This window comes from Oncorhynchus keta, chromosome 4 (assembly GCF_023373465.1).
Source record: "Oncorhynchus keta strain PuntledgeMale-10-30-2019 chromosome 4, Oket_V2, whole genome shotgun sequence".
Classification (NCBI taxonomy): Eukaryota; Metazoa; Chordata; class Actinopteri; order Salmoniformes; family Salmonidae; genus Oncorhynchus; species Oncorhynchus keta.
In genome coordinates this window covers 25,929,802-25,946,815 of record NC_068424.1, presented here as the reverse complement: position 1 = coordinate 25,946,815, position 17,014 = coordinate 25,929,802, and the positions used below count along the sequence as shown (strand labels likewise).

Genomic DNA, 17,014 nt, shown 5'->3' with positions numbered 1-17,014 from the left:
GGTTCATTGACTAAATAGAGGTTTGGATTCTCTCCAGTGCACGCAGCCAGTATGGGCATGGGCGTGATGGTGGGTTTTGGAAAGGTGCAGAGACCACTGCTGTGGATACCCCAATCTCTGACACACAGTTTGTGGAAATGTATCCTCTGAGGTTTGTCCATTTTGGGCTCCAATCGCTGTATAAAATGTGTAAGCAATTTTCTGCATCTAAAGCAGCTTGATTGGGAGCCATGTTTTCAGTCACTGTTGCTACTGTGACTGTTTTTCAAGGGCGTTTGAATAATCCGACTGTATGTGTGAGAGTTTTAACGTGTTTCACAAGTCACCTTTTCTACCCGACTTGAAGTTCGAGTTTCGTTCATAGTAGTCAGGATATAACATAGTCTTTGCAGTTGTTGAAGTTTGGTGAAGTGTTACCTGACATGTAACGTTAGTGACTGCCTGACCCCTCCAACATGATTTTTTTTGTCATTGCCATATGAGAGCTTCCATATGGAAATAATGTTACATTTTATAACAACGTTCATAGAAATGCAATTTTAGCAGCATTTTTATACACGTTTTATATTATAAACGCTTATAAATTGCATCGCTTATAATGCTTATCGGTTGTTCCACTAACATGAAATAAATAATCATCTTCAGAGATGATTTTGTCAAGGCAACAAGATAACTAGGGCTTTTCTTTTGATGAAGAGGGTTGAAATGTTCCTGGAAGTGACACAGTGTTGACGGAGGGACATGTCAAAATGCTGAATTTTGGCACTTTAGCAAGCCTTTATTCAAATTATTTGTTTATTGCATTCTCCATATGTTCTATATTAAAGAGCACTTCATTTAATGTAACAGGCTTAGAAAAGTATATATTGATGCACAATTTCTACTTAAAATATAAAAGGGACACAAAAGGCACTCATTTTGTGGAATGACCCTTACACACGCTCATAAATGTTTATAAATATGTACAAATAATAAAATATTTATGAAATAGGCCTATTAATTTTTTTTTAATGAAAGTTGTTATAAAGTGTTACCCTAATACTACTTTCTGGTATGTTTTTCACTGTTTATGATGTCTTACTCTCAGACAACACAGATACTATTATGGCCTGCTGTGTTGATTGAAAACAATGACTTAGTGTCGAAAATGTTTCCTTCTGAGCGTTCAGCGTCTGGTGTGTTAGGATACAAAATCATCTTGCGAGGTAAGACCCCATTGACAGCCCAGAAACATTTGGAATGAGTTAGCTTCTTCCTGACATACGTATGGGCTTCCTGACATATGGGATACAAATGTAATGAGTCACTCCTCAAAGTGTATTTTCTTGCTATGTAGTTCATTACTTTTTAAGAGACAGTTGTTATTTCTGTGTAATATAGTATGACATAGTATACACCAACCATTTAATTCTAACATTTACGTTTTAGCTAAAGTTCCTTGTGGTTGACACAGATCTTCTGCTGGTAATAGTGAACCCAGAGGGGGTCTCAGCTGTATATCAGATATAAAATTGATAAACCAGTTTATTAAGACATTTAACCACGGCTCCAAATCTAGCTTTGAACAGAGCAGATTAGAAACAGAAACCATCATCACCGGATGGATCTTCCTTTAATTGCTTCCATCCCTGTTTGAGTTAGTTTGTTTTCTAATGGTTCACTCACATTTGTTTTTCATTTGCCAAATTTACAACTTCACTACCGGGAGGACCCCTCCGACTTGATCCAAGATGTCACCCACTAGGGGAAGTCATCTTGTGTGTCAGTGCAAAATGTGCTGATGGAGGGAAACTGGGTGTCTGTCTGGGTCAGGACCCAGGAGCCTAGGTTCTTCTTTCTGAGTTATGACCTAATGTAAACTGCCACTTGGAGCTCATATCCATGTGTGTGTGCATGAAACACACACATATGGACAATTATCACATTTAATAGAGGTTTGTTATTTATTGAAGTCATTATCTCACCCTACAGGACAGCCAGAAAAAAATACAGCACACACAAACACACACTGTTATGGTGTTTTGTGATTTTAGGGATGCAAAATATTAAAAGAGTTTAGGGTGGTGACATGCAGAGCAAGTTGGAATCTCAAAGCAGTAGTATACAGTAATGTGTTGAAAGGTTCCAGGTACTCTTTGTGCCAGGTACTCAGAGCACTGCCTGGCATGTTGGCCCAGTGCTGTATCAAAACAGACACCCTGTGAATAACTGATCCCCTCTATTATCACGCCTGACAGCCACTAACAGGACTAGACAATGGAGTTAAAACCATACGGCACCTGAGGCAAAAGCTTTAAAGCCTATAGCGTGTGTGTGTGTGTGTGTGTGTGTGTGTGTGTGTGTGTGTGTGTGTGTGTGTGTGTGTGTGTGTGTGTGTGTGTGTGTGTGTGTGTGTGTGTGTGTGTGTGTGTGTGTGTGTGTAAGTGAGAGTGGCAGTGGCAGCAAAATATTTAAAGCCTGTAGCGTGTGTGTGTGTGTGTGTGTGTGTGTGTGTGTGTGTGTGTGTGTGTGTGTGTGTGTGTGTGTGTGTGTGTGTGTGTGTGTGTGTGTGTGTGTGTGTGTGTGTGTGTGTGTGTACCACTTCACAGCATGCAGTGAGTGGTCTGTTTGATAATAACGTGTGAGACAAAACACGTCAGCGCCAGGTCTTCGGTAGGGTAGCTTAGATCCATTCACAACAGTGCACCCGGCTTGCAACACAAGCAGAGATGAAAGAGAAGTGTGCAAACGTACAGTACGAAATGTTGACAACTATTTAAAGGTAACAATACAAATAATATGTTTTTTCTTTGTATTTAGTCAGTTATTCTTTAGTCATTCCAGTGGTATTTATTCAATGTCAATTTGAAGTGAAAAGTCTTGGTCTATATACTCTACATTGTGTATGCCCTCCAGAGGTTTCTTACTGAACCCATTAACCTTGTATCTAGAGATTTACTTCCACTATGTTGCTCCTGGCACATTTGGTCAATCACAAGCCTGTAGAATATAATATCAGTTTATAAATGTACTGTGTATATTTTGTTTGCTTTCATTCTTTCAAAGGATATCATTGAGGCTGTGAATACTTTGTGAGATGTCACAAGTCATTATTTGTTGCTTTGCTGTCCACTGTCCTTGGTTGTGAATCTCTAGTCTTGATCATTGTCTTGTTCTAAGTAATGGGTGCACTACTCATTTTGACATGAGGTCAAATACTCAGAATGGAACTAAAAAGGTTGAGAAATAGAACAGAGGCAATATAGACTAAAGATACAAGATAATGTACATTCTCTTCCAACAGTTTCCTGCAGAGTGCTGGTTGATGTGAGTTTGCATACAGGCCTCTTTTACTGAGTTGTGTCACTGAATAGATTAAAGAGATGAAGGGAAGAGGAAGTGGTCAACCTCCCGCTGACCTTTCAGCTCCAGTTAAACATTTTCAAGTCTTCAAGACTGACCAGTGGATGACTGGCTTCCAAGTTATGGTTGTTTCTGGAAATGTGGATTTTTACAGAAGTTGGACATTTGTGTTCAAAGGTTAAGAGGTCGATTTTGGAGGACAATGTGTTAGTAAGACGTTCTTTGAAGACAGTAATCAGGTTTCCATCCAACCTTTTTATGCGAGTACGTGTTGGATAAAATAATGTCACGACAGGCCTGACGGAAACAGCAAATTGTTGGTAAACTTTCCAAATGTTGACAAAAACAAAGTACGCTAAACAAGTTGGGATATTTTTGTGTCTTAAACATTTCTTCTGAAAGAAATGGCGGTGGAAACACTTTTATGCGCAAATATTGATATACCGTAATAACCATCATATCGAATTAAGCTTGGAGTCACGCGATGATATGTTATGTGGTCCTCCCACTATGCCTCTGGAAATCATGCAGTTTATTAGGCAACAGATGACATATTAATAATAATGTAATGATAATGAACCACCGGATGGGGAAAGTGTACGGTGATGAGCTTGATTCTCCTTTCCAATAAATAATGAGGGTCTAATTCTGGTGACATGATGATTGATTCTTGGCTGCCGTTTAACAAATACAAATGATTTCGCTCTTTTGTCCATAATAATCTCATAATGTAGACTACACCCGCACTATATCTGCGAGCTGTTGGCTAGAGAGCGCGCGTACCAAACCCATCAGTAGAGTTGAAAATGTGATGGAAACTGATTTAATTTGTATATTTTTTTCAGTTCATTAATTTTACCACAAAATTAAGTTTTCTGTGCGCCAACGTCATCACGCACAGCACAGACTTTTATCTGCAACAAGTCCGTTTTGACGGAAACACGTCTCTGGTGGGCACATTTGCATATTATTTTAATGCAGATTTTAGAATATTTACATGAAAATCTGTCGCCACTTGGATGGAAACCTAGCGAATGTCACCAATGCCTTCTGTCTTGCTGCAGTCAACTTTTCTTTAAGAAAATGTAAGAAACGCCTCTATGCTTGCCGCAAATGTCTCAGGTTATGTTACTGTGCTGAATAATTGCTCCCCAAATGACTAAATCAACATAGCATAAAAATAGAGGCCCTGTACCATCTCGATAGTGCTATGTTGACTTACTCGTTCTGCAGATAATGTCTACCAAGCTGCTGCCCACGATTGGAGCAGCCCACTACTTTTAATTATCTAATATATTCAATCAGTCAGTTACACTGAACAGTGATAGATGTCAAACCCAAGGCTGCTGCATTCACTTATGTGAGTCCTATAGACGGCAGTTTACACTGAAAGCGTTTTTCCATCCCAAAAATGTAGTTCAGATAAATACATGTTTTGCAATGCACAAAAAAAATATAATCCGGTGTGCGACCCACCTGGACCCCTGTCCCAACCCACAGTTTGAGAACTAGATCAGCACGACGATGCCCGAGAGGGAACTATTGACAGAAAAGGATTATGCTATGGGATTTTGCTGAAATCCTCCTACTGTACATGGGTTATGAAAGTTGTCATAAAGGTTTACCCTGTGTGTGTGTGTGTGTTTCACGTCACAGCATGCACTGGTCTGCTGACATAATCTTCACCCCCTCCAAAACAGGATTACACAACTGTCATTGTCCAACGGGTGGCATCGTGTGAACACTAACTTTCAGATCAAAACCCACAATGCACTTTGCTCTGACTCACACTCTGTTTAGATTGGTGGAAGAGGGGGGCAGAACTGACTGGCAAAAAAATACAGAATATATTACATCAAACAATAGTGAAACATAATGACACTTTTGCAGCACAATCTCAGGACAAAGTGTGTTAGAAACATTCACGGATGTGATATTCCAGGCTTGTTAAGGGTTTTCGAATATGAGTGTTAATTTCCGAAGTCCCTTGTGTGGGTCACTAGGAATGGCAGTTGCAATGCATTGCAATTGATGAGACACTAAATGTTCATTCATGCTTATTAGAACTGAATGTTTTGCCACAACATTCAGCTTGAAATCAATGGCAATGCAAAATGAGGGCTTAATCAATGAAGCCCTTCTCCATTCAAAACAGATGACAGCTGGCTTAAAATGGGGCAGCAGTATGGGATGGGTTAATGTCATGTATAGAACCATACACTGAGCACTGTCCAGGTTGTGTGCAAAAGGCACGCTTCTGCTACAACGACTCGAGCTTACTAATGCTTGAGCCCAGACTAATCTTAAAGGGACTATGGTTAAGAATGCAGTGGGATTTAGTGTACATTGATTCTAAAGCCCGCTATAGCAGCGACTGATTGTGTTGGGAGCCATGATTACTACAAGTTTAGATAACTGTTTAGACTAATTTACCAATCTAAAAATTGTTAGCGGACATGGCTGACATAACCACATTTCGGGAACTTGCACCTTCTGTATTCTACTATTTTGATTCTTAACAGTAAGTTGAGACCTCGACTGAGTAAAAACATTTGTTCAAAAAAACATTTGTTCAAAAAATTAATAATGTATGCCTGGAGCCGGCCCTGTCAACTTCTGGAAACCACCCTGAAGCCAATGTCTATCATGATATATCATCACAGAAGACAAGCATTGCACTCCAAGTCCTTCCTGTTGCAGATCTTTATTTCATGAAGATGGTTCCCACTCTCACCCCACAGGGTGATATAATATGCAGGCACGTGAACTACAGTCAAGCAAGCCGTTGTCTGGAGAGTTGGTGAGCTGGTGTTGTTTAAATGGTTTGTACAGTATCCTACAAGCTTCCTCTTTGAGTTCACTTTCTCTCTCGCTCTTAACTTAAATCACACAGACACATGGTGGTAGAACCCTCACAAGATGAATCCCTCATTCATTCATCCACTCTGTGTGTTTCCTTTCTGTTTTTATTCCACATGCAAGCCTTCCTGAGTGCATTTTCTACATAGGATTTTTCCTTTTTCTGGGAAGTCAGACTCCATGTTTTATAAGTCAGTGTGATAACCTTTTGAGGATAGAGCTTTAATCTGAAATCTGCTTTACAGATGTTTGTGTTCATCTACTTTGCAGTTGCTTCATTCATTAATGGCATGTGTGTTGTGAGCTAGAGAGACAAAGACAGAGTAAAGTCTTTTTTACAACCTTTGCATAACATTTACAACATTTGTGTGTTGAGAAAAATAAGTCAAGAACAAGAAACATGGGAGCTAATTAAAATTGGTTTCAAATATTTTAATCACATCAAAGGCCTCCGTTTTCAGTCAGTTACATAACAGTAAATTAATGACACATGAGGTGAACGTCAAGTTCTCATCAGTGAATATAAAATAGAAATGACATAATAATATACTTTTAGACTTTTTACAGATTAAAAAAAACCTAGACAGATGCAATATGACAATCACATCAATTGAATTAAGCGAAAATGATTCGTCATGGACCAAATTAGAGCAGTCTCTCACTGCTCCCTCCAACCTGTCTCTTTGTACAGTATATATAGCCTTACATAAATATTAACCTGTGTACACAAAGGGGCAATAAATTGAATCAAAATGTACGTATAGACTATATAAAATCTCTTAGCATCTGGCAGCGACCTAATGCTAACTGAACTCGACTGCTTGGATTTGTTCTACGTTCGCTGCGTATTTGTATAGGGCCTATAGCCTAGCCCCGGTTCAAGCTATTTGATCATTTTAAAACCATCATAATACAACACAGCACGCACTTATTAAATGGGCTAGTAAACAAAAGAAGACATTACTGTACAACATTAAAACTCCTGGCGTATCCTTCGAATGAAACAACCTAGAATAAATGCCAAACGCACCATTCAAACCAAGTTGAGGAGATAGTATATCCAGCAATAGTTGACTGTTTAAAGGTGGTTTTGCGAATCCAAAACGATTCCAGGTAAGTGTCCATGGATATTTCAGTGGCAATATATTTTTCCTAAATGCTTGCTCCAAATATCCTTTCCATTTCGGACAGCGCTCGACAGTAAAAATCTCCCTGCTACATAGAGATTTGTAGTGTGGTGCTTTGCGTGAGATCCCTCCCCTTGTGCTGCTCATGTCTCTCTGTGTGTGTGTGTGTGTGTATGTGTGTTAATGTGTGTGCGCGCGCAGTCTGTTTGTGAGGCAGTTGCGTGCGAAGAGCTCGACATGTCATTCAGAGGAATCCGCCACCTGAAACGCGAGGAAGTGAAGGCGACTCAATTCGGTATAAAGCATCAACCACATCTGCCTCGAGCTTTGAAAACATCAGTTCAGAGCTCTGGTAGACGTTTGCTGTATTTTCTCGAGGAATTAGTATTGTTCACGTAAGAAGTGCCGTCTGTAATATACCCATTCAATTTGAATGACCTATCTAACATTATACTGGAATTAAGTAATATTGACAGACCTTCTTGGTAAGTGTTTTCATTTGATGTTTTTTCTTTTTCTGTTCCAAGTAGCCTTTTTAAAAAATGACATTCAACGTTTTATTATGCTACATCATTTATGTATTTGATGCGAATAATTGTAGCGAGAGTTGGCAGCATAGATTTGATTTGTCTATGAATTTGCGCCTTTCATCATATTTACGTTTCACCAGTGTAAACAAAATATTGACGGTCTTTACAACTGTTGAGGACATAGTATTGCATTTATCCTCTTTATTGTTATGACTTTTCTTTCTGATTACCCGATCTTGATAGCATCAATAGACTTATATGAACTGCTTTAAAATAATGTACTTTATGGAGTTCATTCGGCTGTTCATTAAACTTTTTGTAGCCAATGTCATATGTGGGACGCTGAAAACTTTTCTCCATCTTCTCTGTAGCGCACCTGTTACCTTAACGGAGCGCAAGACGATGATACCACCGGGAGACTGCATGTATGCCGGCAGGAAAAGAAGAAAGCCCGTTCAAAAACAGTTAAGAATCATACGTTTTCTCCATAATCTTATATTTGACGCATGTTGAAAGTTGTTTAATGGATTGTATGTGTTTTTTTCTCCTACTTTTTTTGCTGTTGTGATAGCCTACATGGCAGCCAAAAAGTAAAATGTAGTTTATTATTTGTGTGATGTTTTCGTATTTAAGTAGCATGCAGATACATTAGCTACTGTTATACTACCAACCAAACACTGGACGTTTTAAAAAAAACAAAATGAGTAAGATTTGCAAAAGTTTGGACGAATTTAAAATGTTATAGATTTGCTGATGTCATATTTATGCTATTACATATCGAATATTCACATGGCTTTGGGTTGAATTATAAGTAATAGATATAATCAATTTGGATGAATTCATTTTATGTAAAGGTTACTTTTGATATTGAGGTTCTTATTCTTATGGGCATACTATTAGTAAAATCAGTGCCATTTGATGTTTTTTAATGACAGCAGGCAGGAGTCGTTTGCAGATTATTGTGGTTGCTTGTGGTTCAAGACTTTTTCAAAGGTGATGCATAGTTAAAATGACTCATAGGAAACCTGATGGTTTCAAATGTTAGCCATAGAAAAAGACCGTATAGGCTAACCAAGCTAGCCGTCAGCTACTGTAGCACTTAACAGTTCAAATGTTAAACAGCAACAACAGGTTTCAGTGAGCTACAATTTATGTCAGATTTGAGAACACTATATACATAAATGTAATTCAATTTGAAATGAATCTCAATCAATGATCTACATTGCTTAAACAGTATGACGGTTGACACAAATGTGAAATAACCTCCAGTTTGGACTAGTAAACAACAGTGGCGTGACTGGTTTAATTGAAGCACTGGGTTTGCTTGCAAGAGAGTCAGGGCGTAGCTAGCTGACTGGGGGTAGCTAGCTGACAGAAATCAAACTTCTAAGGATGCAGCACTGTTGATTCAACGTACAATTGTAAGGCAACCAGCTGTAATAGCTTTGTGAGTTTCCTCAACAACATTCTCAAAGTCACAATCCTATTGCAGCTTGTTGCAGTTGTACATTGAACCAAGTCTCTTTTGAACCAAGAGGGAGTTCAGCTGACATTACCTCTACCTTCTCTTCCCGTTGACCAGGACCGATGCAGGGAGGAGGTAGAGTTTTCAGCCAGGGGTCAGCGGTAGTAGTAAGGGGTCAGCGGTAGTAGTAAGGGAACCTGTTGTAAAGTGGCTGTTCCACTGGATGTCATAAGGTGTATGCACCAATTTGTAAGTCGCTCTGGATAAGAGCGTCTGCTAAATGACTTAAATGTAAATGTAATGTAAATGTAACCACGCAGTGGAGATCTGAGACGGGCACCGCACCGGTTTGGGGTGGTGATTTGAGTCACTGGACAGGCATGGGTGGTGCTGGAGGCTATCAACCCATCTGTGTCTGTAGAGGTTCTCTCAAGGGTCGCACACATCGCACTGAATGTGGATCTCCCATTCATCTACCGATCGTTAAGTGTGCTGTTGACGTCTGACTGATGTCATTTTCGCACGATTTTGTATGTCAAATCGGTTTGCATTCGGTTCGCTAGCACTCTTGGCAGGCAAACGTATGTTCAAGCCCTTGGAGTTAGTATTGATTATCTGACACTGGCAATGCTGTTACCCCCTGTGTGTGTGTGTGTGTGTGTGTGTGTGTGTGTGTGTGTGTGTGTGTGTGTGTGTGTGTGTGTGTGTGTGTGTGTGTGTGTGTGTGTGTGTGTGTGTGTGTGTGTGTGTGTGTGTGTGTGTGTGTGTGTGTGCAATTGCTGAATGAAACATGTATGTATATTGACCTCACATATTGCATGGTTCACTATATCAATGTGTTTGACTGAGTCATAAAGATGACTCTAATAAACCTCATCAAAGAATATGAGTATCTTTTATTGATTTACAAAATGATTCCCTGTTTATATTCTGTTGCTACAACCATAACTCTTGGCCGTACTGTACCCAAAAGCATAGTACATCTCTCTGGTAACAGTTGAGCCTGACAAATATTTTAGAATCAAACCCGTCACAATAAAAGACACTAAAATATTCCTGTTGTGTTTTCACCAGGAAACCGGCCACGGTGAGTGAGAAGTCCAACCCGTCAAAGAGGCACCGGGACCGCCTGAATGCGGAGCTGGACCGGCTGGCCAGCATGCTGCCCTTTTCCCCAGACATCATCTCCAAGTTGGATAAACTGTCTGTGCTGCGTCTCAGTGTCAGCTACCTCCGGGTCAAGAGCTTCTTCACAGGTAAGAAGACACTTCGTGCCTTATAGGGAGTAGAGACTCACCACAGAAACTACAGTACACTACAAAACAAGACACAGCACAACATAGATCAGGTGAACCACACTACACTATACTACGCTGTAAGTGTATGTAGTCGACTGCAAAATATAGATCTCAGTCTGTGTGTATGAGTGGAGATACATTCAGCAGTACATTCAGGAGAACTCTTCTCTTTTCAGGGACAGACATGAAGTCAGAGATCTCAGCTCCTGGGCACAGTGTGACAAACTGAGAATATATCCTCAGTCTTTTCAATAGCAGCCTGTGAGCTTGTGTGGTTGCCTGGACCTACAATTGAAATATCCTGTTCAGGGTCTCACACTTGTTACACAAACTGTGTGAGACACATGGTTATTCAACATATCCGCAGGCATAGTTTTAAGAACATTCTGGTTGTAAGAAAAATTGTAAGTAAATTGACATTTAGCACACAAGTGCATTTGAACAGGTTATTTGATGTTAATTTGCAATATTTTACATTTTGGTTGGATTGACGAGGGGTAATCAATGACATGTATATTTGAATGATTCTAGTTTCTCTCAACTACTTCTTCAACAATCAACATTACTCTCCCCTATCTTGTACTGTAACGTTGTACAAATACTTTTCGGGATAACTTTCCTCCCCTTTTCTTGTTTTGCCTCTCATGAGCGGTCTTCCGTGCGTCCAGCTGACTTCCCAACAAGTAGAACCGATTTATTTCAAAAGTTGTTTGATTTTCTTTAGCTTTCTATTCAAATCACTTCCTTAATTGACTGCCTTCACTTCGAATTGATGCCAACCCTGATTTATATGCTCTGGACTTGATTTTTATACTCTGCACTAAGTTACACTGAGTTACAGAGTGTCCCTCCAGTAGAGTATCAACCAACAATCTGGAATACTTTAAAGTGGGGAAAGATGTTTTCCTCTCTGCCAGATGACCTGATAATGTTCTTTCTCTCTTTTAAGTCGTTACTTTCCCCTCAAGTCTCTTGCGTATTCAAACAATAGCGAAAACAGGCGGGTGCGTTCCAGCAACATCTATCATCAGTGTGTTTCGAGTGTCTGGCTCTTTTTCGCTCTCTCTATTCCCTCGTTACTCCTCATCCACAGAGCGTTCAAATATTTATGGGGCACTTCAGAAAAAGACCTAAAAACATTTTGTGGGCCCGTGGCCCCCATGGCACTGAGGTCAAAACAAAGCTTTCAGGAAACAGCTGAATGAGAGAGAGAACCTGAGCGAAACACGTGAGAGAGAGAAAGAGAAAGTGAGAGAGATTGAGAGAGCTCAAATGAAACACGAGAGAGAGAGAGAGAGAGAGAGAGAGAGAGAGAGAGAGAGAGAGAGAGAGAGAGAGAGAGAGAGAGAGAGAGAGAGAGAGAGAGAGAGAGAGAGAGAGAGAGAGAGAGAGAGAGAGAGAGAGTAAGTGAGAGAGAGAGAGAGCGAGCTCAAACGAAACACGAGAGAGAGAGAGCTCAAATGAAACACGAGAAAGAGAGAGAGAAAGAGAGACAGAGAGAGAGAGAGAGATCTAAAACAAAACACATGCTCAACCCCAATGCTTTTTTTGCCTTTATTATGAACAGGGATTCTACCTGCTGAAGGGTGAATGGGGCACAGGGGCAATGAACATAAATTGCCTCATTCAAGGGAATTCCTTTGAGGATGCAACAGCAATCACAATCACATCAGTGTCTTTTGGGCTTTGGAATGGATTGGGGTGAACAGGTATACTGTAGATTTGACCAATTGACCAATTAGCTTGGAGGAAGGCAGGAGCAGGACTGATGTACTCTGCTGTCCTTTTCTCTATGGCACTGAAGCAGGGTCAAAGCTCACATAGCCTGATGCACTTCCCTGACCTCTCAACTCTTTGCATGGTGGCAACTTTCGGGCACCCTTTAACCCCATTAACCTGACCGAGAGGGCAGTTTATCCATCACGCAGATCACAGGTGCTAAGGCTGTTAAAAGTGTCAGATGATGGATTTGATCACAGAGGGACCAGATGTCCTCAAAGCAACATACAGTAGCTTGGAAATGGATCCTAACTTCAGTGGTGGGCACAGTGAAGAACAAATCATACAAAGGAACAGTTATTCTAATTTAGCCTGTTCTTATCTGTAATATATAATACATGCCATTTAGCATACGCTTTTATCCAAACCCACGTACAGTCATGCGTGCATACATTTGACATATGGGTAGTCCCAGGAATCGAACCCACTATCCTGGCGTTGCAAGCGCCATGCGCTGCCTACCGAGCTACAGAGGACAGTAGTCACGGTGAGCAGATTAGATGCTTTGATGCTTAGGTCTATTTAATGAGATCAATTATAGGTTGGCATTAAGCATTTGTCCTCCTCAGATCTCGATCATTCTCTGAATTGAATCTAGTCAGCTCTCATTTGTTACATGACTTCCTCGTAAAGACAGCAGGAATAGAACCACACATAAAAGGGATCCTATTATATCGAGTGGTTTATTATAGGCCCCGGTCAGAATAGAAGCATGCCGTCTTCCTTCCCACCACTAGGGGGACTAGAGGTCTCAGAGGCAGGATCAGGAGGGAGATGAGGGTGGGAGGTGTACAGATGGGAGGATGACTGGAAAAGACAGAAACAATAGCGACATATCTAGGGCCCGTATCCACAAAGCGTCTCAGACTAGGAGTGCTGATCGAGGATCAGGACCCCACCTGGCCATATAATCTTAACAATTGTTATCTGAAAGGCCCTAGATCAGCACTCCTACTCTCGGACGATTTATGGATACGGGCCCTGGTGTCTGGTTTTGGCTGTATCAGGAGACAGCGGCTGATAGCGGTTATTCTCATACCAGGGGCAAACTAGCCATTTTGCATTTTGGGAAATTGCCAGATGGGCTGGTCCATTTTTCACATATTTGGTTTGTCTTATTTTTTTTTTTTACGCAACATTTTCATGTCCTGGCTAATAATGGGGCCTTGAGGAAGAAAATGGGCTGGTGCGTGGGCCTCAAAGAAGAAAATGTGCCGGGGGTGTTAGAAATGCCAGGGCTGATTTCTGGTCCCAGTCCGCCCCTGTCTCGTACCATTGGGTGGAGCAGAACAGAGTATACAGTAGTAAAGAGTGTAGTGTGTACAGTTGCGTGCAAATTTACCCTAAGGGCCTAAGGGAACTGGATAACCCACAGTAATTGGAAAATGTTATATAATATTGAGGTTTTGTTTGTATCAAGCCTATAAGACCTATTGGCATTATATGAGTGTAGAATACATACGTGATGCTTACAGTATATACTGTATACAGGTATATTGTTTAATATAGAACAACCTATTGGTTACTGTTCAATTTCTATGTTAAGAGGTCATGATAGCTAACCACTGTGTAGTGCAGTACTCATTTAAATCAATGCAGATTATTTCCAGTGCTCTTGAGGACTGTGATGAGCATGGATGTCTGGTATTTGAACTTTGAATGTGTGTCGACTTGATCCATCTATCATGTTCAGCTCTCAGGCCCTCTCCAAGGATTCTGCCTCTAAGGTAGCTGCATGGTTGGAGGCAGTACAGTTGACTACATTAGATCCAGATAAAATATGGTTTGACTGAGTCGGCATACAATAGAATCCTTGTAGATTCCAATTGTATATCCTCACTGAAGGAAGTTGAACAGTATCCAAGCCTGTCTCCCCCATGGGTTTGTGAGTAGTCAATAACTTGTGTGCCTCAACATAATGCAAAAGCTTTAGGTTACAATGAAGCCAGCACTAAACCTTTGCAGACATTTGCAGAACTGGAAGCAATCAACCTACGCTGAACGTAGCTCCTTTCTCTGTGTTTTCTGCTACACAAATCATAAAAGCCCAAAATGTTGCCTTGGCAGCCCCTATGTATGGCTAGGTAAGTCGTATTAGCCTTGATTAGACATATAACTCAGGTCTCTTAACCTAGTGGCTCCCAATGTTTTACTTTCTGACCCTGCTGAAGCCATTTGACCTGCCTGTGACCCAATAAATAGACAAAAGAACATGTTCAGCCTGAACCCAAAAGTCACTGACCATGACCCACTATTTGAGAACCACAGCTCTAGCCTCCCTCCCCTCCCCTCTGTGAGCGTGTGTGTGTTTATTGGTTCATTGGTTTATTCGGATCCCCATAAGCTTTTGCAGAAGCAGCAGCTCCTCTTCCTGGGGCCGACAACAAACAAAAACAAAACACGAATACATTGATAGACACAACTTTTCAATGGAAGGATATACAAGCAACACGACAAAACAAATTATATAAACAATACAATTAAGACATATATGTGCGTGTGTGTTAGAGTGTGTCTTTGTGCGCATGCGTTTGTGTGTGTGTGTGTGTGTGTGTGTGTACGTGTGTGGGTTTATGTGTTTACTCTCATCTACAACCTCCCAGTGTTTACAGTGTTTTAATTAAACCAGATTACAGCACCGTATGAGTCTGCCTGGGTTTTGGACACCAGATTGCTGTGTCTGTGACAGGACCTATCGTTGGGTTTCTGTTTGTTGTCAGAGCAGTGAGCTGTAATTCCCCACCATGTTTTAATGCCGGGTCACAGCCCTGGGATTTCAGTGTAATTAGTCAGCTCTGGGTTTTACACTGCAGATGAAGTTGCACCGTTCCCTTTTGTCTCCATGCTTCCATTCATTCCCCACCATGTTTTCTATATTCCACTAAGCTCCTCACCGTCTGTCCCACACGACAGGTCTGAGTCCTTTCAATCTCAATCTCTTCAGTCTCCAGTCACACAGGAATGTGCTTTAACGCTGTCTATTAGGAGGGGTAATTGAAGGGTAGACCCACATTTGTAGGACATACAATGCTTCGTGAGAAGGGTAACAATAGATGCATATCCATGGGTTTCTAACGTGAACTAACAGGTTTGACAAAAACATTCGGCGTAATCATTTTCCAGCATGTTTGTTAAGTAGTATGTTCTAGGTAGTGCTAGCTGCACAAATGTTGTGGGTTCACATGTACAGTCAATATACTATATAATGACTGTGCAATAAGGCGCTCTTGATAAGAACGTCTGTTTTATGACTGTAATACAACATAACGTAGCAGGAGGGACCAATAGAAACCCCCAAATAACTCTGCAACTCCACCAGTGAATCCCCATTGTTCCTGGGCCTCTGTGCTATCCACTATCACGCTACCTCTCAGATGTTATTTATTTTCCGTTATCAGGAAGTCAATAGGGCCTGTGATGAGGATCAGATGGGTTGAGTCCTGACCCAGTAATGAAGGACAGGCCCATCTGCTCTCCTTTCTCTCTTCTCCTCTATCAGTCCTGGGGATCTAATCCCTGCTAACGGCACTGCAAGCTTCTGAACGGCTGCAGGAATGGAAAGTGGCATAAACTGAAGAACTGGAGGATCGTTGAAATGGCTGTATTTTAGAGTCATACGATTTTAATCCAAGGCAAGACACTCATGCCATGTCCTGTATATATAGAATAACAATAACTTAAGATAAATAGTATCTGTGGAACATAATGATAAGTGTGATAGAATAGAGGGATGTTAGTTTCAAGTTTTATTACTTGTATGTACGGAATGCACATGGTGTACGTCTTCCAATTAAATGCTTACTTGCAGGTTCCTCCTCGACAATTCAACAACAATAAAAAATATATAAAATATAAGAATATGAACATAAAGTAAATGGCTCAGTAGAATAGAATAAACACTGTAGCATAAGTATAATACGGAAAGGCACAATCTTTAGTCCAATATTTCCATGTGTACTGGGGATGGGGGGTTGGGGGACAGTGTATGAACTGAGTGTATGAACTGAGCATAAGAGTTGTGATGTTGTGATGTGTGTGTGTGTGTGTGTGTGTGTGTGTGTGTGTGTGTGTGTGTGTGTGTGTGTGTGTGTGTGTGTGTGTGTGTGTGCGTGCGTGCGTGCGTGCGTGCGTGCGTGCGTGCGTGTGTGTGTGTGTGTGTGTGTGTGTGTGTGTGTGTGTGTGTGTGTGTGTGTCTGCTGGGTGCCTAGAATTACAGTAAAACATCTACAGTATGTGTATTGTTTTTACAGTGCAGAGAGATCAGTGTGGCTGTGTGATGGGCTGTGTAGCTGTGTGACGGGCTCTGTGGCTGTGTAATGGGCTGTGTGGCTGTGTGATGGACTGTGTGGCTATGTGATGGGCTGAATGGCTGTGTAATGGGCTGTGGAATGGGCTTTGTGGCTGTGTGATGGGCTGTGGGGTTGTGTGATGGGCTGTTTGGCCGTGTGATGGGCTGTGTGCCTTTGTGATGGCTGTGTGACAGGCTGTGTGATGGGCTGTGGGATTTCACAGCTGGGAATTATGAGACAAGGTTACAGTCCAGAGAGAATGCCACCCACACTCTCAACTCTAAAAGATTAACAATATCTCACAAGAGACCCCTTACCCATGTAA

The 17,014-nt window shown here is 41.1% G+C and overlaps 1 protein-coding gene across 2 annotated transcripts in view; it reads left to right on the top strand.

Moving 5' to 3' along the window:
* LOC118371925 (uncharacterized) overlaps positions 1-17,014 on the top strand; it is an 82,600-nt gene that overhangs the window by 10,476 nt on the left and 55,110 nt on the right. Inside the window, exons 1-3 of one of the 2 annotated variants that reach the window (XM_035757582.2) lie at positions 7,501-7,813; positions 8,230-8,322; positions 10,398-10,579. In XM_035757582.2, coding sequence (XP_035613475.1) covers positions 8,261-8,322; positions 10,398-10,579 — 244 coding nt within the window. In that variant the 5' untranslated portion in view covers positions 7,501-7,813; positions 8,230-8,260. Of the gene's footprint in view, positions 1-7,500; positions 7,814-8,229; positions 8,323-10,397; positions 10,580-17,014 lie in introns of those variants that run through there. The other variant, XM_035757590.2, reaches the window with a different exon arrangement.